The following is a 25663-nucleotide window of genomic DNA, read 5'->3' as shown; positions in this document are numbered from 1 at the left end:
AAAAAGTCACAGTACGAAACACTTGCGCTGGAAATGTTGCCCTTTTTATTCTTACTTAACAATCGGAATAAAACTTAAAGCAACATTAACGCACAAGTTCATTCACATTTTTTCACAACTAACAAAATTGCTATCTCACTTGGAATTCATATTAACCCGCGCACCGACGGGGGTCTGCGCCAACTTCGCACCGAACGGGGGGGGGGGGGGGAGCGGATGACCGCCCCCCCCTGAGATCTCGAGAACGAAGCAAGATCAGACAAGCGGTAAACGGCATCGGATACGCACGGACAAGGTCTACAATTTTTACTAAGGTCATTTTCAGGTCAGGTCAAAGATGACGTCACAGGGGTCGAAAAAGTCAAAATGGCGGCGCTAGATATGGAGAGAGTTTTTCTCGAATAACTTTCGAATTAGTCAAGATAGGAACAAACTAAGGGCATCATCGTGATCCTCTCGTCAATCCGCATCGAATGATATATATGTTGACCTCGAAAAGTCAAGGTCAAAGGTTGACCTCAGGTCACGTGACCTTGAGGTCATCATGTATATCATTCGATGCGTCTTGACGAGCTGAACACAATGAGACCATCTGCGCGGCTGTATCTTGTTCCTGTACGGAGTTATTGGCAAAAAACCTTTGGTGACCTTTGATGACGTCACATGACCTTACAGCTGCCCAACAGCAAAACAGATCTCAAGGTAGTGAAGGTTGATCGTATATGAAGTCATGTATGGTATATGGGGCCATTCCGACCCGTTTTAGTGGTAACAACAGGGAGTTGATTTTTCCCCCATTGACTTACCTATAATGGGGAGGTCGCGAAATTGACCTGACCTTAGGTCACCGACATCAAAATTCCGAGATATACAAATTGTAGCTACTAATGACCTAATAACATCCTGCGACTTTCAAAGGCCTCCGACATCTATTGTAGCTCTGGTACGGTGACAAAGTTGCAAAAAAGTGACTTGAGGTTGGGTCATTCAAAGTGACCTGGTGACCTGACCTTAAAAGTTAGGAGGTTCAAACTTGCACACCATGTGTAAAATTGATGAGAGAATAGTCTTATCAAATTTCGCATCCGCGAAAAGCCTCAGGGGGGCGGATATCCGCCCCCCCCGTCGGTGCGCGGGTTAACCCGCGCCGGGTCGCTGCTCTGTGCCACCTTCGCCGGCGTGTGAACGCCTCCCTCTCTTCGTCTTACTCGCCTCCTGGGCCACGCAGTGACGCGCATTTTGCCGGAAAATAGTCCAAACTCACGAAAAAAAAGTACTTAAGCCCTAAGTCTGTATTATTAGTATTGTTTTTGGCAATGTAAAGCTCAGGTTAAGGCTCAGAGCACCAGGTCATCGATGGTCAAATTTTGCCTATTTTGATTTCTTTTTAGCAAATCAGAGCATAACGTGGTAACGAGTAAAGGGAACGAGTACAGTGCGGCGTAAAAGCCCACTCTATAGCCTTTCTATTTTTTTTTCGTATTTTTAACTCAGAATCGACCTTAGGTCAACGGTTTCCCTTCAGAGGGTAAACACTGTCAAAAGTGACTTTGTTTGTTGAAAATGCTTGTCTGCAATTTTTTTTTTACACAAAGCTTGTAAAACTTTGACTTTACCAGAAAATCGGTTGACCGTTAACCCTATTCCTGGCGGGGGGGGGGGGGGCCTCAGGAGCCCCCCCCCCTGAGGTTTTTTGGTTATTTCTCCCAAACGCGTTGAGCTAGGAAGCTCACATTTTCTGACTTTTCCTAAAAGGCTTCTACGCAACATGTCTGAAAATTTTGAGTTGATCTGACCTCAGGTCAGGTCACCAGAGGCGGTTTGGTGACCCTACCTCAGAAAAGTTTGCAATCACGCCAGAGCTAGAGTTTTTGACCGATCAATTTCTTCTCTTCAGGCTTTAGTTAGGGTACCAGTATGTGCAATTTGTATATCTCGGAATTTTGATATCGGTGACCTAAGGTCAGGTCAGTTTCGCGACCTCCCCATTATAAGTCAATGGGGGAAAATCAACTCCCTGTTTTTACCACTAAAACGGGTCGGAATGGCCCCATATACCATACATGACTTCATATACGATCAACCTTCACTACCTTGAGGTCTGTTTTGCTGTTGGGCAGCTGTGAGGTCATGTGACGTCATCAAAGGTCACCAAAGGTTTTTGGCCAATAACTCCGTACAGGAACAAGATACAGACGCGTGGATGGTCTCATTGTGTTCAGCTCGTCAAGACGCATCGAATGATATACATGATGACCTCGAGGTCACGTGACCTGAGGTCAATCTTTGACCTTGACCTTTCGAGGTCAACATATATATCATTCGATGCGGATTGACGAGAGGATCACGATGATGCCCTTAGTTTGTTCCTTTCTTGACTAATTCGAAAGTTATTCGAGAAAAACTCTCTCCATATCTAGCGCCGCCATTTTGACTTTTTCGACCCCTGTGACGTCATCTTTGACCTGACCTGAAAATGACCTTAGTAAAAATTGTAGACCTTGTCCATGCGTATCCGATGCCGTTTACCGCTTGTCGCTATCTTGCTTCGTTCTCGAGATCTCAGGGGGGGGGGGCCGAATCGGCCCCCCCCGCCAGTTTCTTGTCCCGGCGGAGCCCGCCAGGAATAGGGTTAAAGGCCTCCCCACACTGGACCTCGCATGCGGGCTACGAGTTTGCGGGTTTTGAGTTTGCGGGCATATAATACTAATTCATAGTGATTAGACCGTTCGTTTATGGTAACTTTATGAATGGAGTGAAGCCGGTACACCTTCAGAAAATTCTTCAGAAAATTACACATAGTTGCAATACCAGCGCAACGAACCGAAATTGACTCCAACGAAAAATCCGCAAACCTCGCAGAACTTGCAGACTTCGCAGCGAGGAAAATCGAAAGTTGACTCAAAATCAACTATTGGAATGCGATGCAAGGTCGCTCGCCAGCTAAAAACATGCAGACTCGCTTGTTAGATGGTAGTGTGGGTCACTAAGCTTAGATTGTATGATTTCAATTTGAAGAAACCCGAAAACCCCTTGCAACCCGCATGCGAGTTCCAGTGGGGGGGGGGAGGGCTTAAGGCCAGAGGTGAAGCCATAGGCAAAGGGTTTGCATCGCTCTAGAGGATTAGAGGGATAGGTTAGGTAAAAAACTTCGCATGTCTATCAAAAGCTATTGTCGAAAAACTGCTGATTGCCTACCTTTCATGACCTATAACCTTCCAGGCGGTGGGGGACATTTTTTTGCCCCCCCCCCCTTTAGTTTTTTCGATATATCTCGAGAACTGCTGCGCCGATCGTCACCAAACTTTCAGTATCCTCCCGTGAATAGCTATTGCACATTGTGACCACAATTTTTCCAAAGGCTATGATAGGTTGGACGACAATGACGTCAGAGTGACGTCATTTCTGCCATTTTCGACCCAAAAAAAGGTTTCGCGAGAAGAGCTGTCAGGCCTACAGCTTTAGAGATACAGAAAAATGTTGCGACATAGAAGGTGTAGAATTTAGAGGGCTACAAAACTGCTATCTCGGATTTTTGAAGTTTTTGGATTTTGACCCCCAAAAATGAAAAAAAATAGTTTTTTTTAATATAATAGCCGAAAAATCGAAAAAGTTTTGTGAAGTTCGAAAAAAAAAACTAGAAGACATGTGATAGTCCCTACCGCCTTCTATCTACATACCAAATTTGAGATCGATACCTCTTTTTGGCCAAGTTATAGCGAAAAAACTGTTCAAAATTGATGACGTCAAATTTTCAAACTCAATTTTTAGCAATTCTAGAGTTTTTAGCACAAAATAAACACCACCATTAGACTCCCCGTGACGAGCTGCATCGAATCAATACCCATCTTATGCAAAAATATCAACTTTGAAATTTGACCTTTTTGACCTGACCTTGACCTGACCTCCACCAGAAAGTGACCTAAACCGTACCTGATGGTCTTATAACCAACACCATTGAGTTGGAAATGAAAAACTGGCCATAAAACATGCATCGCACAACCTTAGTAAAGTTGGTTTCATGTGGTGACCCTTGGTGGCCTTTGGTGACCTGACCTGTGACCTGACCTGGCATGACCAGTGACCTTTAATAGCAACATATGTACTAGACAACTGACGCCCTATCGCTGATTTTCGACAAAATGCGTTTTACTCGGTGTTATAGCGCTTTCCCTAGAAGCCCCGTGAACGGTGAAACATTTTATCTTTGACCTGACCTGTGACGTCATCGGTGACCCCGAGGTCAATGAAATTTGGTTTTCGGATCCGTCCAGTAGTTTCGGAGATACGGGGGGCCTGCTAGGCTGCTGATGCCCCTGGGACCTGACAGGACTGTGGTGCCCCTGACAAGCCTAAAGTGCCCCCAACAGGCCCGTGATACCCCCGACAGGCCCAAGGTGCCCCTGCGTGATGCCGTGATGCCTGCGAGGCCGGTGGGGCCCCTGACAGGCCCATGGTGCCCCTGCTAGACCGGTGGTGCCCCTGGCAGGCCTGTGGTGCCCCTGCTAGGCCGCTGGTGCCCCTGGGCCCTGACAGGACTGTGGTACCCCTGACAGGCCCAAGGTGCCCCTGCAAGGCCGGTGGTGCCCCTGTAAGGCCTGTGGTACCCCTGCTAGGCCTCTGGTGTCCCTGACAGGTCCATGGTGCCCCTGCGAGGCCGGCGGCGCCCCTGGCAGGTCTCTGGTGTCCCTGACAGACCTGGGGTGCCCCTGACAAGCCTGTGGGGCCCCTCACAGGCCCGTGGTGCCCTTGCTAGGCCTGTGGTGCCCCTGGCGGGCTGGTGGTGCCCCTACTAGGCCGGTGGTGCCCCTGACAGGCCTGTGGTGCCCCCGGGCACCAAGGGGGTCATGACCCATGTGGCCCCCCTTGGATCTGCCACTGATGCATAATATATTGATTTGTAAAGGCGTTATGGCTTATGCAATATGCAATTGCAGGCACTTGGTATCCCTCACTTATCCCTCATTGGGGCTCTGGCGGGCTCCTGAGGGCCCACGTCTATCTCCGGGAGCCCATATAGACAGGCTCCTTTGGGTCCTTTCAGTACACTATAGCATAAGAGGTCTCCATGCGAGTCCTATACATACATCTGAGGGCGTACCCTGATGTCTGAGGTACCCAACTGCAGCTCCAATGGTCTCTTCTTACACTGGCGGATCCAGGGAGGGGGCATTTAGGGCCATGCCCCCTTCCCAGAGGCCTAAAGTGGCCCGTTTTCCCCCTCCCCCAAACGATAATGAAACATAGTTCAATCAGGGCGTGGCCCAGGAGCCGAGTTAGACAGGGCTGTTTTACCACCTCCCGGCCCGCAAAGGGACCCAAGCACTGACTCGAAGCGGGTTAAAGAGACCCTCCCACCTCCAAAAAAGTTAATGAATTGGCATGAAAGTGATGTCGCTAGGTTCAGAAAGGGCGAAAACGAATATCTACCAAATTTTATCGAAAAATATTCACCGGTTTTCAAGAGATTAGACTTTTATTTTTGTTTACTTTTTGGGATATCCGCTGCTGTTCCTAGCGACTTTATTTGAAAGTGCGGCATTTGTTGCGCGCAAAGGAGCCTATACCACCGCATGCTACCAAACGTTTTAGTAAAATATTAAAAAATCATTAGATCTCCGCTGACGTCACACATTCAGAGGGGTATCCAAAAGCATTAGCCCCTCTGAATCAAAATGCTGCAATTTTGAAATTCAATATTTCCGATTTAAGGCATTTCTCGATGTTGTGAGTGCGTGCCGAAACCGGTAATTGTGAGCCAGGGACCCAATTTTGGCTATCTCAGCTCAAATCTAATGTTAAGGTGGGAGGGTCCCTTTAACTGGTCGATAAAAACAATGGTAAGTGTTTACAAAGTAATATAAAGGCATGGGTCGGGTGGGCTACCATTTATATATTTTTCTTTTTAGTTAAAAAAAATTCATAGTGTCAGGGCTGTGACGAAAAATAAGTGGCCTAAATCCGATGAGAAAACAGGATTTGGGGGTACCCTAGGTTTGCTCCTGCATGAGTTGGCCCCCCCCCCCCCCAAACGCAAGCCTGGATCCGCCAGTGACCGCCCCCCCTGAGATCTCGAGAACAAAGCAAGATAGCGACAAGCGGTAAACGGCATCGGATACGCACGGCCAAGATCTACAATTTTTACTAAGGTCATTTTCAGGTCAGGTCAAAGATGACGTCACAGGGGTCGAAAAAGTCAAAATGGCGGCGCTAGATATGGAGAGAGTTTTTCTCGAATAACTTTCGAATTAGTCAAGATAGGAACAAACTAAGGGCATCATCGTGATCCTCTCGTCAATCCGCATCGAATTATATATATGTTGACCTCGAAAGGTCAAGGTCAAAGGTTGACCTCAGGTCACGTGACCTCGAGGTCATCATGTATATCATTCGAAGCGTCTTGACGAGCTGAACACAATGAGACCATCCACGCGGCTGTATCTTGTTCCTGTACGGAGTTATTGGCCAAAACCCTTTGGTGACCTTTGATGACGTCACATGACCTCACAGCTGCCCAACAGCAAACAGACCTCAAGGTAGTGAAGGTTGATCGTATATGAAGTCATGTATGGTATATGGGGCCATTCCGACCCGTTTTAGTGGTAAAAACAGGGAGTTGATTTTTCCCCCATTGACTTATAATGGGGAGGTCGCGAAATTGACCTGACCTTAGGTCACCGATATCAAAATTCCGAGATATACAAATTGTAGCTACTAATGACCTAATAATATCCTGCGACTTTCAAATGCCTCCGACATCTACTGTAGCTCTGGCACGGTGACAAAGTTGCAAAAAAGTGACTTGAGGTTGGGTCATTCAAAGTGACCTGGTGACCTGACCTTAAAAGGTAGGAGGTTCAAACTTGCACACCATGTGTAAAATTGATGAGGTTATAGTCATACCAAATTTCGCGGCGCTACGCGCCGCGGTTTTCCCGCTATTCGCGAAAAACCTCAGGGGGGGGGGGGCGGATATCCGCCCCCCCGTCGGTGCGCGGGTTAAGATATATTTTCTCCTATTGACTTACAAGTTACAATGGAGGGGTCGCGCAGTTGACCTGACCCAAGGTCACCTATATCGAAAACCCGATACCTACATACTTACGCTTCTCTCATGCATAACACTTATTGAGCGCTGAAAATGCAAAAGGAACTGGCCAGTCAGTGTAGCTTTCACGAGCATGCTAATTCTATTTAGGTTAGGTCACTTCCCTTGACCTGGTGACCCGACATTGAGTGATCTGGGTCTGACATTTTCACAATATCGACACCTTTTTTTTAACCCCACATTTGTCCTCCGGTGAATTTCAGACAAGTTGGTTAGAGACCTTCAAAAAAGGTACAATCACTCGATTTTTCTCAAATTTGTCTGTCTTGGCAGATAAAGCAATACCAGAACAGGCCTACGAACACACATATTTGATCAGGATCGGACGATTGGACACTTTTAAAAGGAGATCTTTCGTGCCTCCCGGAAATTCACGGGAGAGCAGATGTGGGGTTTAAAAAAAGGTGTCGATATGTGCCTTAACCCGCGCCCCGCGGGGGGGGGGGGCAGAATCTGCCCCCTCCCGTTTTTCGCCAATAACTTCTAAACGCGTTACGCCAGCGACGTCAAACTTTCAGTACCTTATCACATATCAATTTAACACGTTTCCTGAAAATTTGAGCGAAATCCTTTTGAAAATTTATGAGAAAACCGGCCCGGCGCGCCCGCTACCCGAACAAAATTAGATGCTCCTGGGAGGTAGTGACGAATATCAAATAAGATAATTTAAAAGATGCCTCATACGAGGTTTTTTGTGGCTTCATCATCTCGCAAATTTGATTTCACGCATCTCGTGATTTGACTTAAAATTGATTAAATTTGAATTTACTAACTCGGTCGCTTTTCACCAGCAGGGGAAGGAGGGTGAATTGCGCCATCTTAAGGAAAAACGCTAATTGTAAGAAAACCACTGGAGATGTAAGCATGCACTGGTAACCATTTTAAAGAGGAACTCATTGGCTAGATTTAAGGGCCTCCCGATCAATTAAGAATGTTTCGTTTGCTTCTGACAGCTGCTTTTTCAGAAACATGCAAAAGGGCGCATTTACCAACAACTGCTGTAAATTGCGCCAGGGGGATGGCGCAATTAGAATCCAATTGCGCCCTATCCTTTAACATGGCTAAGCAAAGGAGACGGAATGCATACACTCCGGCATTCTATGTCATTGTGGCTTACTTGAACATGTATTATGTGAATCAAGCTCAATACATAATAAATGTAGATATAAATTGCGACAGGCGCGGATACAAGGGGGGGGGGCATGGGGGCCATGCCCCCCCCTTGGCCGATTTTTTTTTTCAAAAATAAAATAAAAAGTTAAAAAGCTGAAAAGGGGGCCTCCTGAAAATAAAGTGGCTATTCATGTTGAGATGTTGCCTGAACAGCTAGATAAGCCCAATAGACGCAGTTTTTTTTTTGGGGGGGGGCCCAACAAGTGGGAAGATGGGGCCTCCAACAGGTGGGATAATGGGGGCCTCCTGGTTTCTAATGGCCCCTCCCTTGGAGATTTTCTGGATCCGCCCCTGAATTGCGATGTTTTTTTTTGCGCAGGTAAATAACTTTACTTGTGTCCGGTATGCTTCTGAAGTGGAACGAAAACGTTTGATGTAACCGACTAGATATATATGAACGTTGCACTTAGACGGTTATATTTTCAATCGTTTCTCTCAAAATTACTATTTTTTATTGCTTCTACAGCTTTTTTGACATCAGTTTTTACTTTGTATCATAGCTGTCACCTCTCACGCCTGTGTCCATGTTAAAAATGCCGTATTTTGTCAATTACACCGCAAGCACTGGCGGATCCAGGGGGGGGGGGCACGGGGGCCATGGCCCCCCCCCCCAAAGGCCTAAAGTGGCCTGTTTGGCCCCCCCCCAAAACGTCAGAAAAATTGCTAAGAAAATATACCTTGATGGAGGTTTTTAGCACACTTGGTGAAGTAAAGCTTTCCACAGCATAATATGGAAGCAATATGGTAGCAGTGAGGGTCAGTCAAAAGTTGCGCGAGTGGAGTCGACCTTCAAAAAAGACTGTTGTTGGCACGTGTTTATGGCGCGGTAGCTGGGAGTTGGCGGTGTTTCGCGTGGTGAGGCATCACTGGCGGATCGGGGGGGGGGGGGGCACGGGAGCCTGAGGTGCCCCTGACAGGCCCGTGGTGCCCTTGCTAGGTCTGTGGTGCCCCTGGACCCTGGCAGGCCTGTGGTGCCTCTGGCGGGCCTAGGGTGCCCCTGCTAGGCTGCTGATGCCCCTGGGACCTGACAGGACTGTGGTGCCCCTAACAAGCCTAAAGTGCCCCTAACAGACCCGTGATGCCCCCGACAGGCCCAAGGTGCCCCTGCGTGATGCCGTGTTGTCTGCGAGGCCGGTGGTGCCCCTGCGAGGCCGGTGGTGCCCCTGCGAGGCCGGTGGTGCCCCTGCTAGACCGGTGGTGCCCCTGGCAGGCCTGTGGTGCCCCTGCTAGGCCGCTGGTGCCCCTGGTCCCTGACAGGACTGTGGTGCCCCTGACAGGCCCAAGGTGCCCCTGCAAGGCCGGTGGTGCCCCTGCTAGACCGGTGGTGCCCCTGGCAGGCCTGTGGTGCCCCTGCTAGGCCGCTGGTGCCCCTGGGCCCTGACAGGACTGTGGTGCCCCTGACAGGCCCAAGGTGCCCCTGCAAGGCCGGTGGTGCCCCTGTAAGGCCTGTGGTACTGGTACCCCTGCTAGGCCTCTGGTGCGCCTGACAGGCCCATGGTGCCCCTGCGAGGCTGGCGGCGCCCCTGGCAGGTCTCTGGTGTCCCTGACAGACCTGGGGTGCCCCTCACAGGCCCGTGGTGCCCTTGCTAGGCCTGTGGTGCCCCTGGCGGGCTGGTGGTGCCCCTGCTAGACCGGTGGTGCCCCTGACAGGCCTGTGGTGCCCCCGGGCACCAAGGGGGGGGGGGGTCATGACCCATGTGGCCCCCCTTGGATCTGCCACTGATACATATCATATTGATTAATAATGGCGTTATGGCTTATGCAATATGCAATGGCAGGCACTTGGTATCCCTCACTTATCCCTCATTGGGGGCTCTGGCGGGCTCCTGAGGGCCCACGTCTATCTCCGGGAGCCCTAGACAGGCTCCTTTGGGTCCTTTCAGTCCACTATAGCATAAGAGGTCTCCATGCGAGTCCTATACATCTGAGGGCGTACCCTGACGTCTGAGGTACCCAACTGCAGCTCCAATGGTCTCTTATACTGGCGGATCCAGGGAGGGGGCATTTACGGCCATGCCCCCTTCCCAGAGGCCTAAAGTGGCCCGTTTGCCCCCTCCCCCAAGCGATAATGAAACATAGTTCAATCAGTGCCTGGCCCAGGAGCCGAGTTAGACAGGGGGTGTTTTACCACCTCCCGGCCCGCAAAGGGACCCAAGCACTGACTCGAAGCGAAAGCAATGGTAAGTGTTTACAAAGTAATATAAAGGCATGGGTCGGATGGACTACCATTTATATATTTTTACTTTTAGTTAAAAAAAAATATTCATAGTGTCAGGGCTGTGACGAAAAATAAGTGGCCTAAATCCGATGAGAAAACAGGATTTGGGGGTACCCTAGGTTTGGCTCCTGCATGAGTTGGCCCCCCCCCCAAAACGCAAGCCTGGATCCGCCAGTGACCGCAAGTTCATAGCCCAAATGGCAGCTACATTATAAGTTCGATGAGAGAAATAATTTTTGGACTGACGATGGCGGGTTGCTCCCCTGCCTGACATAAAACTCCTTCTTTATTGCAATCAGTTAATGATGTATTCATACTGTCGTGATACAATAGCTACACCATTATTCTATTTGCGCCCCCCTGGCGCAATTGCCATGGGCGCAATTAAAATTGAGGTACTTTTTAATAAAAGCGTAGAAGTTACCATAAAGATGCTAAAGGATGTTTACTGTTTCAGTGAAATATAATGAAAAAAGGATTTTTCTTTCCAAATATCACTCTCAAAATCACACAAGTATCGCCTATTTTTATTTCATTTTTTTCATTTCATTTTATTTCATTTCATATTTCAAATTTCCTTTGTAGGGGAAGCGGGGGTAACACCGCCACTGTGGGAAACACCGCCACCCCATCTGGCGGCGAAAGTATGAAATGTGAAGTGTAAAAATCCGTTATTTCCTATTAACCGCACGAAGGTAAGTGTCTTCTGATTTGTGTTCCGGTGTTTCAGTGTAATCGAAGCCCAATGTGGGCATTTAAAGAAAAATGCACATTCTCTTATAAAAATTCGATGAGTTGGGAGCACTTTTGAATGTCCTTAAGTAGAGACTCATTTTGATTTACTTGATTACATCGAAAAATAACTGATCGGCTTTGTCCAGTAAGATAGGTTTGCTTGAACCGTGTAGTACATTCTTGCCGCTGGCGATTTTTGCTTGTGATCACTTATTGGGGAACACCGCCACCCCGTGGCGGTGTTACCCCAATTGAGGTTGCGGTGTTTCCTGTTTGTAGCGTGATAAGTGATGAAACTCCAAAGACACGCTTTATTTATGTTCGTAGATGTTCCTAAGTCGGGAAAAAGCAGCTTATTTGATTTTTTTACTTTATATTTTTCATGCATCCCGACCAAGCACTTGCCAGCTGTATAAAACTGGCAAGCAGCTGATGAACCTATACCTATTTAGGTGTCCATTACCGATTATTTGCGAAAATTACCACTTACGGACAGGAAACTTATCGCACGCGATCTTTGAACAATTAAAAGCTTTCGTAGGAATGGGTTGGGTTAACATCAACACCGGTGGCGGGGTTACCCACACAATTTGTAGGCAGCAACTATGCAAGGTATTTTTAAAAGTCGTGATACATGAAAACCTTTTAGGAGCATGCAAAATAAGTACCTAAAACACGTGAGAAAATGTTTAAATATTGTAACCAAGACAATAACTACCAAGAGACTTCACACATATTCTCTCATTATGGCTAAAAGCAGGGGTGTCGTTTTCCGAAAATGATTGGTAGTGCCCAAAGGCGGCGGCTGGCCATATATGACGGGGCTTACAAGGTAGGGTACCCCCAAATCTGCCTTTCTCATCGGATTTCGGCCACTTATTTTTCGCCCTGGTCATTGACAAGACTAACCGAAATCTAAAAGAAAACACAAAAAAAAAACTTTGGAAATCTGGGTCCACACCGGACGCCATGCACAAAACGTGCAGTTATATAGGCAATAGTGTCGGAGGAATGCACGCCATTCTGAAAGAGGCCCACATCGACTTAAAAGGACGGCTGTGCTGAAAGCGGACAGGAACAGCTTTGAGGGCCCAAGCCGACTAAAAAAGACGGCTGCGGGGCCAGGAACGGTTTTGAAGACCCACGCCAATTGAAGGGTTCGACAACTAACGAGGACTGGAAACACAACGATAGTTATGTAGAAAGACCTGCTTGCCAAAATAAAATGATGACAGTACGAGGGGCGTTCAGAAAGCTACGGGCCCGACCATGAAGGAGTAGAGAGATACAGCATCGACTCATTAGACCAAAAAGTTCATTTATTCAAATAAACACCGTTAAGACAAACACATTTCGCGCAGCGCTTCGCGAGAGCCCTCAAGGCCTCCATAACCAAGTGGGTTTTGGACCCATCCTGCACGTCCAAGACGGCTGATTTCGTCTCCCTGCTGTTAGCGAGGCTGCCGCTGCTAATTTTCTTATGTTGGGGAAGAGGTGGCAACCACTAACCAGAGTGTGCAAGGTTCGGAGAGAAAAAAGTGGATGCGACAACAACTCGAAGCTCATCGCTTCACTGTTCGTCATCCCGCCCATGTACGCAGGTGCGTGGTCGCGGATCAGGTGCACACTTTACGTCAGCTTCCCTATAGCCTCTCCTCGATGTTTATCGAATGGACGCACATCATCAATTGTGTGCCCCTGTTTTGGAAAGTTGACGAGCGGAGGGGGGGTCGCATCGACCCCTCCCCCTGCCAGGCGTGTTATGAAAAATGCCCAGGGCGAGGGTTAACGCTTGGTGCCTTTTCTGCACTAACTACTATGAAACGAATCACTGCTCTCTTCTGGGCGTCGCCCATCCTATCCGAAATGGCGAACTATGCTACGAATAGAAGCCCGAATCAATCACAGAAGAGACTTAATTAATGGCCACTTACTTAATTTGCGTAAGTGGACATCCCAATAACACATCATTTAACACACCGCCTTGCAGGCCAAAATTCCAACTCCTTCATTGTTCGGCCCGAAACTTTTTGAACGCCCCTCGTAGTTACGAGCTTCAGTTTTCGGGGTCTGATGCGGTAATGACCTGGCGTTGAACCCTGGGGATTCAGGCTGCATCACCCACTCAAATCAATATACCTATGGCCTATTCTGGAGCACCGCGGCACCTTCCGAAGTCGGTGTAGGGCCTCCAGCGGCTGGTGTGGAGACGGATCGGGGTCTATTAGGGGCGGTCGCGTGGTATGCGGGACTCAGAGGCAGTTATGGACCTCTATAACCAATTGCGTTTTCGAGCCTCTTAAAATCCATTAAGGACCGGAGTCCTAGACACGTGAAACCTCATTGTCAGCTACATGCACCTACTGTGGCTAGAACCTTATTTGTGTACTTGCATATGTGCTTATTTAATATTTGCTTATCTGTTTATTTTGATTTTTTATCAACTGATAAGTGACAAAAGATTGGTAGGGCTCAGCGAACATTGGTAGGGCCCAAATAAACATTTGTAAGGCTCGGGCCCTACCAGGCCTATACAAAACGACGCCCCTGACTATTGTGAAACTTGGTAGGTAGGTAGGTAGGTAGGTACCACATAACTTGAAATTACTTGACGTAATGACATGATGTGGAAAGTGAAAATGATACCTAGGTATTGATGGAAATTTATGGACTTAGGTACGCTACAAGAAGATTGAATTGGTCAACCAATTCAAATTCAATCTACTTGTGGAGTAAGTCTAAAGATTTTCATCAATAGTTACCACTTACCATTGAAGTTACTTGCTATCATGTTGATTTTATACATAAGAACCTCATTCATTTTATTTGTATGACATGTTTGAATGCAATTTTCTCAATAAGTGAAGAAAAATGTTGGTAGTGCTCAACAACACATTGGTAGTGCTCAGCTGAACATTGGTAGTGCTCGGGCACTCCCAGGCCTATACAAAACGACGCCCCTGGCTAAAAGCTTAGGGGGGGCGGTGTTACCCCCGCTTCCCCTATAGAAAATGCTGAAGGTTCTGACAGTCGCTTTTTGCCTTTTTAAATCATTAGGGTCTACGGAATTGGGAAACGCCTACGCATTCACTTTCCTGAATAAATGTTATGAATTAGAAACGCCCGATATAATTTATAACTATCCAATGGGTAATAAGCGTTGGCACAACTGCCTGCTGTGTCCGTACCTTGAGATGGTGTTGATGAGCCGGATGGCGCCGATCAGACTGGGCAGCGCCTCTCGCATGGCCACCGGATTGGAGGCGTACAGCGGTCGGCAGAACTTCTCCAGCGAGTACAGGAACTTGAGGTTGTCGCGCGACTCGTTGGCCGCGTCCGTCACGCGCATGTCGATGTCGCGCCAGGCCTTGAACACCTTAGACTTAGACTGTATGAGCACCTGGAGGACCATCTGCACGGGCTCCGAGCGGATCTGCTCCACCATGTCGTTGAACTTGGTTGTCAGGTGTCTCCAGTGCTCGAGCTCGGCCAGCGGGCCCGTGTCATCGCCCTCCTTGCGCATCTGTTCGCTCTGCACCAGCACGGTCTCCATCTGTTTGCACCAGGAGAGAACCAGCTCCTCGGCCTGTTCGATGAGCTCCGGGTTGGCGGCGGCGGCGATCACCTCGCGGGGCGTGCCCAGGTGCGTCGACAACTCCTCGTTCTGCTTCAGCACCACGCGCTGCTCCAGGTTGGTGTGCACCGCGTCCAGGAAGTTTGCCAGGCCGGCCATGTTGACGAGAAAGTCGGATATGTGGTGCGAGTCTTTCTCGATCTGTCCCCAGTTGCGCAGCGCCTTCAGCACCGGGTTGTAGATGGTGCTGAGGTACTGGTTCAGGCCGGTCAGTACGCCGCCTGTGCTGCCATCGCCAGACAACTGGAAGCTGCCGAAGCGCAACTCCTCGGCAATGTTCTTCATCGTGATCGGGACGTCGTTCTTGTCGCGGCAGAAGAAGATGCAAGTGCCTTGGGCCTGTAGCGGCGTGTCGTCAGCTATCAGGATGCGCCGAACCTTGTTGGCCCTGGCTGCGGCGCCAATGATTCGTCCAGACTCGGGGCCGGGAGGTTCAGCTTCCATGTAGAACATGAAGAGCGACTTGCTGCCCTCCTTGGCGAACAGGTCATCGATCATCTCAATGCTTTTGACACAGTCTAGAATGCTTTCCTCCACTTGAATTTCTTGCAGACCGAGAAGCTGTGCAGTGCATTCAATCAAATGTCTGTGCGTCAGATCGATGCGGGATTTTCTGTCCTCTCTGGCTTCTTTTGCTCGTTGTTGTTTCTCTTTGGCAGTCTCCTGTGCCTGTGCCAGTGACATGGATCGGTCTCGAATGGGTCCATTGCCGCCGATCGCACGGCATTTTCCTACTGCCGAGGAGGAGGCATGGGCGAGCACCGATGACAAAGCTGACTGGCGCATGGACACTTCGTCTGTCGGCATCAGGGTGTTCGACCTGGATCGCATTTGGGCCATAGACGACGCCCCAGTCCTTGATCCAGGAGCGGACAGGGACTCATTCTTCTCCGGATTGGCCATTGTTCACTCTAAAATGATCGCGGTGTTGTCACATTTCTCCAGCGTTGTTAACGGACACAGTGGCAACTTCTCATCAAGTCTACATGATTGCTGTGTTTTGGATTCTAAGCAATATAGCGAATAAGATGTGTCGCCTTCATTTTTACTTAACTATCCGTTATAACAGTTGTTTTGATTCAACTTATTAGCAAAGTCGCTAACGGCCGTCCAAGACGCCGAGACAGCAAAGCAAATTATTTATCAAAATCGTAAATGCGTGCATTGCACGTGAACTCCCAAATATTGCATCTTATATCTTGCAGGTTAATAACTTTGAAACTGGCACTTCCTACCAGCGATCCTGCTTAATTACATCCATGAAGATTGAAGATGTTTATGATTGAGAATGGAACTAACTGGCCTATTTTTGATCAAATGTTGAAATTGCCTTGCTTTATTTACTGAGAGGTATCTGAGAGGTAAAAACGGCTTTCTTGCTTTGCTATAAAGGGATGGCAATTACGCATGTGCCTGCCTGAAATATTTATTAATTGGCGTGTTCAAGCGCAGATGACAAAATGCTAACACGACAACTCACTGTGTGCAGTACCTACCCAGTACCCACCCACTAACGAGTGCACGCTTTGCCCGAAATGTCTGGCATTTTAGATCTTAGGGTCATCCTCGTTCGAATACATCAAAGCATGCCAGATTCTTATTTATCAACAGTGTTCATGCATTGGCGCACTGTAACCGAGCCGCTATTATGGTGTCTGACGCACCGATCTCGTTTCTTTTCAGACGCTCTGCTCCCTGACGGGCACCTCCACGGATTCGCTGCAGTTCACCCCGGTGGGGCTGCACACGTGCGGTGACCTGGCCGCCCTCCAGCTGCGGCAGTTCGTCCGGTCACCGCAGTGCGGCGCTGTCGTCTCGGTCGGCTGCTGCTACATGAAACTGTCGACGCCGCCGGCGGACGGAGGGACGAGGCCTCCAACGTGGGCGGGGTACCCGCTCAGCGGACTGGTGGCGGAGACGGTCGACAGGCACGGATACGATATGACTTACGAGGCGAGGGAGATGTCGTGCCACGCTATCGAGGAGTATGCCGCGCGACTGGCGGCGGGAGGCGAGCAGCATCTCAAGGTACGAGGCCACTCGCGCTGTAGATAATCTATAGGTCACTCGTGCGTGGCTGTAATGCTAAGTTTGACTGTTATTGCTTTACAATGAATGGTTTTTACCGGTCTCATGTCAATGCAATCAAGTGTGGGAAGATTTTAGTGCGTATTTTTTCCGCCTATTCCATTTATTTTGAATTGATAATTAAGCGAACATGCATTGGATGTATGCTTCTCGGAAAGCAAACGCATTTGATCACTTTTTGAGTTCTATTAATTATCCCTTTTTTCACCAGTGACTTCAACATAGCTCCGAAGTAAAAAATAATATGACGATCCGGTGTGTATCAGACTGTCTCACTCGCTCGGCCCGTCTGTATCTCAGGTGCATGCGTACCGGGCAGCGCTGGAGCGGGCACTGGTGCGCCACGACCCGCGGCTGAGGCACATCGGCCTGCGCAGTGTCAACAAGGCACACACCCTCACCTTCGCAGAGTAAGGCGGACGGCAGATATCACTCTTTCTGAGTTGGGTCGGGGAAAGATTTGGCATTTGAGTGAACCGGATGTTGGAGCTCACTGTCTCTGTGTGTAAAGGAACGTACCTGAGACGTTACGTTACCCGAGTGATGTCAATACTGGCTCACACTTGTGATAGGGAGGTGGTCGACCTGAATTTCGGATAGAAAAATAACTTATGCCCCACCTCACCATTAGCATTACCTGAGGTGCTGGGAGTTTTGGCGAGCCAGGGAAACCTTGTTTCGTCCCCCCCCCCCCCCCCGGCAACTGGCATACACTAAGGATGAAAGCTACAGCGAAAGGAACTTACGAACTATACGTGCTGGGATGGTCATTATGAGGTCCGTATTAGTTTGCAGGGTTTAAGTTACCTCTCCTTCCCCCAGGTACGTGGCCCGGGCCGTGTCCCGTCTCAGCGGCGCCACGGGGGACACCCCGGGGCCGGTGTCGCCCTCTGCGCTGGATCTCAGCCACTCGGCGGCCGACCTGGCGCACTGGCGGCGAGTGGTGGCGTTCTACTCGCTGCGCCTGATGCTGGCGCCCGTCATCGAGACTGTGATCCTGCTGGACCGTCAAATGTACCTCTGGGAGCACGGTCAGTGGATGGCGACTCTCTGGCCAACAGTCAGCACGAGCTACCAAACTGCCTTACAGCAAAGCGGATTGTTCTAGAATAGGGACACGGCTGTAGACGGTGCTCCGGTGCTCAATTTGCGGTCAGGTCGATATGCGGATGTGTGTGAGGTCACTACGTCGATTCAGTCGTGTGCTCAGTACGGTGTTTATTTTCGGAACACAGCGCCACCCTACCCGCTTTTGACGGGCTTTTTTGACGTCACTAGCCTTTCCTTTGAGTGAAATAATTATCGAATGGAAACATTTATTGGTGACTAGTGAGAAATACGCGATAAATGACGTCAACTAGCCATGCTGACATTTAACTTCATTGTCTCGTGCTCGCCCACGAGAAAAGCTGAAAAGGTGAAAATAATAAGCTCAGTATCATCGTTACGTCAAAAAAAAAGAGGCCTGCATTGAGAAAATCAGCGACGTTACGGTATTAAGGTTCCCTATTGTCGATGAATCGCTGTGAGTCACCTCACCATTGCTATGAAAGCCAAATCATTACTCAATGCTCACGCTGCGGCATGCGTCGTTCGTACCCTCCCATGGGTTGGCTAGTTTACCAGGCTATGTCAATATCCATCACACCCACTCTTCCTCCATTCCTGCAAACAGTGCAAACTCAGATGCCCCTTTTATACGGCCGTGGTCTTTTGATACGGTATTATGATTTTTTATTTATAATCCGCCACGTCTTTGAAGTTCTTGAACTTGTTGAATCCCATGTAACAATTACTTTTCATACATTTGCCTTCAATATGGATCATGAAATAACAATAACATTGCAAGGATATACCATAAAAATGGGCAAGGATTTACAATTACGTCGAGATGACCAGAACGCCCACCAAGTGAGGATCGTACCATGTGAAATGCTTTCATCAATATGGCAGTTGATTTTGACATACTGACGGAACTCTGATTCGTTTCAGGGCACCCTAGCATATTGGTACCTGCCTTCGACCCCAAGATGTCGCCTCGAAACTTCGTCCTCATTGCCAAGAAGCGGTGACGGCGGTGGAAGACGTCCTAGGCTTGTTAGACATAAACTTTGCTGCTCACCTGGCATCACATGATTGAATAATTCTTGGGATGCAAATATAATGTTCGTACATAATGATAACTGAAGCCAATCACTGAATCAGTGATTGTAATATTCTTATCGCATCCGGCTAAGGTTTTAGTGATCTCGTACAAACGTACATTTGAAGCGTCTGTTTTTGGATTCCGGGTACCTTTGCAATTGCTACTGCAATAAATACTTTCATTGAGCACGATTTTCAATGGCTTTGCAAGCAACAGGTGTATACCAGACCTAATTTATTGTGGTTTGCCGCACATTTTGCCGTCGTAGACCCCTAGAATGTGGCTTCTATGAGGTTTCGATTCCATATCGCTTTGTTCACTCGTACTGAAATGTGACTGAAGATATACATAAATATGATGACAAAAGTGTTAGTGTTTCAGACAGATGTCGATACTGAAGTGTCCCGAGAGCTGCCATCTTCCGGCCATCACGGAAACCTGGCTCCGAATCGTTCCACGGTGCCCGCAGACGAAACATTACTAGACATGGATGACGTTCGGTGCATTTCATATATGGTACACAGGTACACGGGGTTACACAGTTGAAACACTACGCACAAATGCTGAGCAGGTCACCATCGATTCGGTCATATCCGTGAACCCAGGAAACAGTACAAGTGGCTCTGCGCCGTCGTACTTCCCTATATACGACTGTTCTCGACATTGATGATTTACGCTGGCTATACGCAGTACACACCCACGCCAGCGATGAATGTTTGAGAATAAGCACGTCCGCTCGGCGCTGGTCAATCACCAGCACCAGGTACATCAGTCTCATGATAGTGCTCCACACGCTGCCGGGTATCGTCCAGTTGGTCATAACGAGTGGGAAGTCGCCCGTGGCGTCTTAACCAGTCTTGGCCCATTACCGCTCCGAGTCATAGCGTAGCGCTAGAGGGCGCCCACTGCCCACCTGCGACCGCCCATGGCCGACTACAGCCAGTCTCCGTGTATCGCCGCTTTCAGCAATGGCAGCACTGGTGGACACCCACCGCCCACCTCCAACCTTCCCTCCTAGCCAGTCTCCATCCCAGCTCTCAGCAATGGCAGCACTGGTGGTGCCCACAGTCCACCCACAACCCTCCTCGGCTGACTGAAGCCAGTATCCATCCTCGCTCTCAGCGTTAGCAGCACTGGTGGTTACCCACCGCCCACCCTCCTCTGCGCGGGTTACACTTCACCCACCACAGAGCCCCCACAGCACCCATCCACAGAATATGCCGAGCTCAGCGGTGTCGCGGTACCTTCTTCGACACCTTCTTGAGCCGGTTCTTCTTGGCGCGGAAGAGGTCCCGCTCGCTGAGGTCGCTGACGCCGTCTACGGAGCCGTTCACCTCCTCAGAGCCGCTGTGGGCGCCCTGGGAGTCGGTGTCGGTGCCGCGGTCTGAAAGGGCACGCACCGCGCGTCAATGACTCGTGAGGGTTGGCATATCGCTGTGCACTATCACACACTTTCTCATCGACTACAACGGGTCGGAATAAAAGCAACGAATAATGTCGGAAACATTTTCAAAGCTTTAACGTAACGTAATCGATACTCACAGGAGTGGTGATTGTGCTCCATGCTGCCGTTCACCGCCTGAAAATCAACAAATAAACATGAGTGCCGTCTCGCAATACCATACAGGAAAGTCACATAAATCTTCTGTTGGGCTATCCCGCATGCGTAACGATTCAAGGACACAATATCCTTAATCCTAAAGGATGCCAATCCGAAATGGCAACGACGACAATGATCTCATACACATCGAGTGAACCGTATTTATATAATCATATCAAGCTATGGCACATAATCATAGTAATTGACCAAAAAGTCACCTAAGCAAAGGAGCTTCGTTGGAGAAGACCGCAAAACACGCACCATATTGAATTTTCTAATGTATGGCGTAGGTAACAAAAGAAACCTAAAAATGGGCAGTGTGCAGTGTACACTGTACGTCATAACTGTCGGAACAATATTCTCTGGCAGTGATTATATAACTCAACCAACAATTCATTACAATTTTAAACTATTGCACCTTTGTCCTCCGTCTTCTACATTGACAAATGGCAATCTCGCACCCACCGCTATCGATGTGATTGACGACTTGGAGAAGAGTCGCTCTGCGTCCTTGAACTTCCTGCTGCGCTTGTCCTGTTTGCTGGTGCTGTTCTTGTTGACGGAGAGGTAGCGGTCCCAGCCGCGGATGATGTTGCCGTACTGCTGGGTGTCCTCCAGGTAGCTGCCCTCGAACAGGTAAATCTGACGCTCCAAGTTCGCCAGCGTCTCCTGCCGGGGCGCCATGAGAGGAATCAGACAGGCACGGGGGTCGAATCCAAGCTCCTCTAGCGAAGGGAGCGTGGCAGCGAGGCTACAACGGCGCAGTGCCTATGTTAGTTACCCACTGCACACTGGCGTAGCTGTGGAGGACGTGAAGACCGGTATAAGTAAACTAGTATGAAGGTCCGATTCCAGGAAACCATATTTACGTTACCCTTAGGCATTTAAGTATTGCGGTAAAAATATTATTCAATGAAGACTGCGCGACAAGACACTTAAATTGTAAAATAGAAAGAAGAATGAATGTATCTCAGCGTCAGATTCAGATTCAGATTCAGTTTATTCAACGACATCCTCAACACAACCGAGGCTTTTCAGACGTCACGTCACAGTTGAAAAATTGTAGAAGTATCTCTATTGTTAAAATAAAAAGTATGTATATATAAAAAGGATAAAAGACACAAATACACAGCTAAAAGATAAACATCACTCATCGCCCAGTGCAGCCATCAAAGCACGCTTAAAACCGGCCATGGTTACAGCACACCGCACTTCACTCGGTAAGTTGTTGAACTTCCGCAGTCCAACATTGGATAAGCGTCGCTCGCCCGCGCAGGTTCTGGCACGGGATTATATATTCCCGACCGGGGCTGGGAAAATGCGTTTTATTCACCGAGGTTTTTGTGCGGAGGACCGAGTGCCGGTAGGCACGAGGTCCGTAGCCAAAAACCGAGGTGAATAAAACTGCATTTTCACAGCCCAAGGTTGGGAAGAGATTTACCACATGCCGTACCGGCGCAACAGTTAAAGGGACCCTCCCACCTTCAAAAAAGTTAATGAATTGGCATGAAAGTGATGTCGCTCGGTTCAGGAAGAGCGAAAACGAATATCTACCAAATTTCATCGAAAAATATTCACCGGTTTTCAAGATATTAGACTTTTACTATTGTTTACTTTCTGGGATCTCCGCTGTTCCTAGCGACTTTATTTGAAAGTGCGGCATTTGTTGCGCGCAAAGCAGCATATACCACCGCGTGCTACCAAACGTTTTAGTAAAAGATTTAAAAATCGTTAGACCTCCGCTGACGTCACAAATTCTAAGGGGGCATACCAATGCATTAGCCCCTTAGAATCCGAAAACTGCAAGTTTGAAATTCCATATCTCCGAATTAAAGCATTTTTCGATGTTGTGAGTGCCCAAACCGGTATTTTCAGGCCATGGCCACCAATTTGGCTATCTCAACTCAAAACTAATGTTAAGGTGGGAGGGTCCCTTTAATATCATATTCTTTTGGTATTATATATTATATTCTTAATAGGGTGTTAATTATTCTATTAATACTATGTTCATATTTATAGTCACCGCGATTATTTTTTGTGTTTTTCATTATTGGGCGACGCTGGCCGTTGAGTATGAAAGATGAAATTCCTTACTTTTCCCTTATTTAGAGATTAAAAAAGCTGAGGATGAAGATGGTGAAGCGCCAGAAGTTAGAATAAACTATAAAGATATGGAGTTCAGCAGGAGTGAGGAAACCGTGAAGAAAACTGAAAATTGGGTGAAACGCTGAATCAAACGCGTCTTAGATCCCAGCTGGAACAATATCCAAATGTTTCATTGTGGCTCGTTAAGATGCTTCGCGCATTTAAAGTGTTCGTTTTTTGCGTGCATTATGTTGTAATAATGAGTAGGTACTCTGACCATGTTCTGCAGCAATAAATACATTGGCATTGGAACGATACCTACCCTTGTTTAGTTGAATTACGTTAACAGCAAAAGTAAGTGAAAACGCCGTCACTTAATTTTGCTCACTTCTGCTGTTGCTGTTAGTGAACACACAATCCGAAAATATCTTCTTTGGAATTGGTTCTTCCGCTCAGAATATTCAGTAAAACTTTGTCTGGGAAAATCAAAAAGCCCTAGGGCCGAATCGTTTCCCAAATACCTTCAACATTAGCCGAGGCGGGCCGAAGCCATTTCCCAAATGCACGTGCTAATGTTAAAGGGATATCTCGGCATGTGGTAAACCACCAATCTGTCTGCGTGTCTTGTGCCATGCTCGTGGTCAACACCAACGAACAGCGACCTCAACTCCCGCGGTTCCCCCGTCGCAAGTATACGGCGCACGAGACAGAGTTGGTGATACGTGACTAGTTTTGATGCTGTCAGAAATCCTAGACGACGTGACTAGACGTCAAACGCTTCTTCCGAGCAAAGGAAAGATGAAGAACGCACACAAACTTGCTTTACTGATTCCGCGAACTTACTGATTCCGCGAAATTTGAACAGTTGAGCGGTACCAGCTACTCCAGGCCAGGCTGCTTACCGATATGTCGGCTCTTTTCTTCACCAGTTCCGCCAACTCCGCTCGTGGATCCGATCCGCCCCTTGAAGACATGTTGGCTGAAACACGGAGCTTTGGTGAATCTTCGGCATGAACATTGGCGTGATTTATCAAAAATCACCAACACTGACTACAGACATTACCGGCCATTTTTACGGAGCGAGCAAAGTGAGCGTAGTCTTTCCTATATATATATTAATTAAAGTGACCATCCCACCTTAACATTAGATTTGAGTTGAGATAGCCAAAATGGGGTCCCTGGCTTGCACTTACCGGTTTGAGCACTCACAACATCGAGAAATGCCTCAAATCGAAAATATCTAAATTCAAAGTTGCAGCACTTGGATTCAGAGGGGTTAATGCATTAGAATGCCCCTCTGAATGTGTGACCGGTGACGTCAGCACAGATCTAACAATTTTAAATCTTTTACTTAAACGCATGGTAGCACGCGTGGTATTCACTGAACTCTATAATGGTGGTATTGCTGCTTTGCACGCAACAAGTGCCGCACTTTCAAATATAGTCGCTAGGAACAGCAGAGATGCCAAAAAGTAAACAAAAGTAAAAGCCTAATATCTTGAAAACCGGTGAATATCTTTACACAAAATTTGGTAGTTATTCATATTCGCTCTTTCTGAACCGAGCGACATCACTTTCATGCCAATTCATTAACTTTTTTGAAGGTGGGAGGGTCCCTTTAACAGAGATTTCTGAGGTCGGCCGTGGTCACGCTTTTGAAAAGCTTATATCTCCGCAACCACTTGACCGATTTACTTGCAGTAATTTTTGCAAGGTAGCTTCATTCCTCCTACCAAGTAATGGACTATTTTCGATACATGTGGGTGACCACTTATGCACATCCCATGCAAAATGAAGAGGTGCGAGTTTTATCAATTGCAATATCTCAGTAAATACTGTGCCGATTGGCATGTAGGTAGGCATCCACTAGGCATTGCATATCCATGTGTCACAGTTGGGATACTGCTGCACATGCGCATGTGCAGGGGTCGATTCCAGATCTTGATAACGGCTGAGCCGATTGCGCTGAAATTTGGTACCTACATATTTGGTATATATATATATATATATATATATATATATATATATATATATATATATATATATATATATATATATATATATATATATATATATATATATATATATATATATATATATATATATATATATATATATATATATATATATATATATATATATATATATAACAAGCTCTGCTAGCGCCATCATACGGCGAAAGCTGGCAAATTATCCAATTAATACTGTGACCCCAAACAACTTGAGAGGCTGAGTGCAGTCACTGGTCAGTGGTCACGTCACATAAGTTGCAAATAATTACTGGTATTAGACTGCTTAACTCCAATCCACCTGCCATCCCAATTCCCAAGGCCATATAAGTAGCCCCATCCTGCAATCATGATTCCCTACCTTCAAGTTGAATGAACAATTAGGATTTAGGGCTTCTTGTTCTTGCCAGCAGGCAGCCCATACAAGACAACAAATTGAATTATAAAAATAATCAAAAATAGAAAGCACACGGCAACATTGAGCTATCGATGTGTCAACTGTCAAGTGGAATTCACGGGATCGCCTTGATTCACGGTGTATAAAGAACTGTGGAATTATTCAAAATAACATACACTTTGCAAAATAAAAGTCAATGCAATAAATTGAAATGCCATAAAAGGTTTGTGTAACATGCTTATCTTTTTGCAGGTCTGATAGTGCAAAGACTAGGGAATCTCTTGGGAATTTCGTCGAAAAATCTCTAGAGAAAATTTTATTTCTCAAGGCAAGTTTTTTTAGGAATGTTGGTGTTTTCGGATGGTGATTGGCGTGTATAAAAGCACGTCTGGCGACTGGCGGTAACGACTATTACTCAAGGGCTCCGTCAAAACCCGATGGTTGGGGGGGGGGCGGCTGGCGGGGATCGC

At 47.6% G+C, this 25663-nt stretch overlaps 3 protein-coding genes across 5 annotated transcripts in view; 1 reads left to right on the top strand and 2 right to left on the bottom strand.

Moving 5' to 3' along the window:
- LOC122368713 (dynein axonemal heavy chain 8-like) overlaps positions 1-15690 on the bottom strand; it is a 32284-nt gene extending 16594 nt beyond the window's left edge. Inside the window, exon 1 of the mRNA XM_043342920.1 lies at positions 14423-15690. Coding sequence (XP_043198855.1) covers positions 14423-15675 — 1253 coding nt within the window. The 5' untranslated portion in view covers positions 15676-15690. The remainder of the gene's footprint in view (positions 1-14422) is intronic.
- LOC122368714 (protein RRNAD1-like) overlaps positions 1-19469 on the top strand; it is a 55126-nt gene extending 35657 nt beyond the window's left edge. For 2 of the 3 annotated variants that reach the window (XM_043342923.1, XM_043342922.1), the window contains exons 6-9: positions 16552-16896; positions 17257-17366; positions 17779-17987; positions 18949-19318. In XM_043342923.1, the coding sequence (XP_043198858.1) occupies positions 16552-16896; positions 17257-17366; positions 17779-17987; positions 18949-19028 (744 nt within the window). In that variant the 3' untranslated portion in view covers positions 19029-19318. Of the gene's footprint in view, positions 1-16551; positions 16897-17256; positions 17367-17778; positions 17988-18948 lie in introns of all 3 variants that reach the window. The other variant, XM_043342921.1, reaches the window with a different exon arrangement.
- Positions 19470-19587: 118 nt separating this feature from the next.
- LOC122368715 (chromatin modification-related protein MEAF6-like) lies at positions 19588-25424 on the bottom strand. Its single transcript, XM_043342924.1, has 5 exons — positions 25158-25424; positions 23690-23766; positions 21168-21371; positions 20645-20681; positions 19588-20486 (listed from the first exon to the last, which is right to left on the bottom strand). The coding sequence occupies exons 2-5, from the start codon at positions 23759-23761 to the stop codon at positions 20329-20331; spliced, it is 471 nt and encodes a 156-aa protein (XP_043198859.1). The 5' UTR covers positions 23762-23766; positions 25158-25424; the 3' UTR covers positions 19588-20328.
- Positions 25425-25663: the final 239 nt, after the last annotated feature.

The sequence above is a fragment of the Amphibalanus amphitrite genome, unplaced genomic scaffold (genome assembly GCF_019059575.1).
Source record: "Amphibalanus amphitrite isolate SeventyFive unplaced genomic scaffold, NRLGWU_Aamphi_draft 000970F_arrow, whole genome shotgun sequence".
NCBI classification, from domain to species: Eukaryota; Metazoa; Arthropoda; class Thecostraca; order Balanomorpha; family Balanidae; genus Amphibalanus; species Amphibalanus amphitrite.
The sequence above is the reverse complement of the archived record's forward strand: the minus strand, read 5'-3'. Positions and strand labels throughout refer to the sequence as shown.

Bases quoted from the DNA above. Each gene is read 5' to 3' on its own strand.
- LOC122368715 (XM_043342924.1), bottom strand. From the start codon at position 23,761: ATGTCTTCAAGGGGCGGATCGGATCCACGAGCGGAGTTGGCGGAACTG. The intron at 21,372-23,689 runs GTAAGCAGCCTG...GCGCCCCGGCAG, and splicing joins AGAAAAGAGCCGACATATCG to GAGACGCTGGCGAACTTGGA. The intron at 20,682-21,167 runs GTGGGTGCGAGA...GTTGATTTTCAG, and splicing joins CGTCAATCACATCGATAGCG to GCGGTGAACGGCAGCATGGA.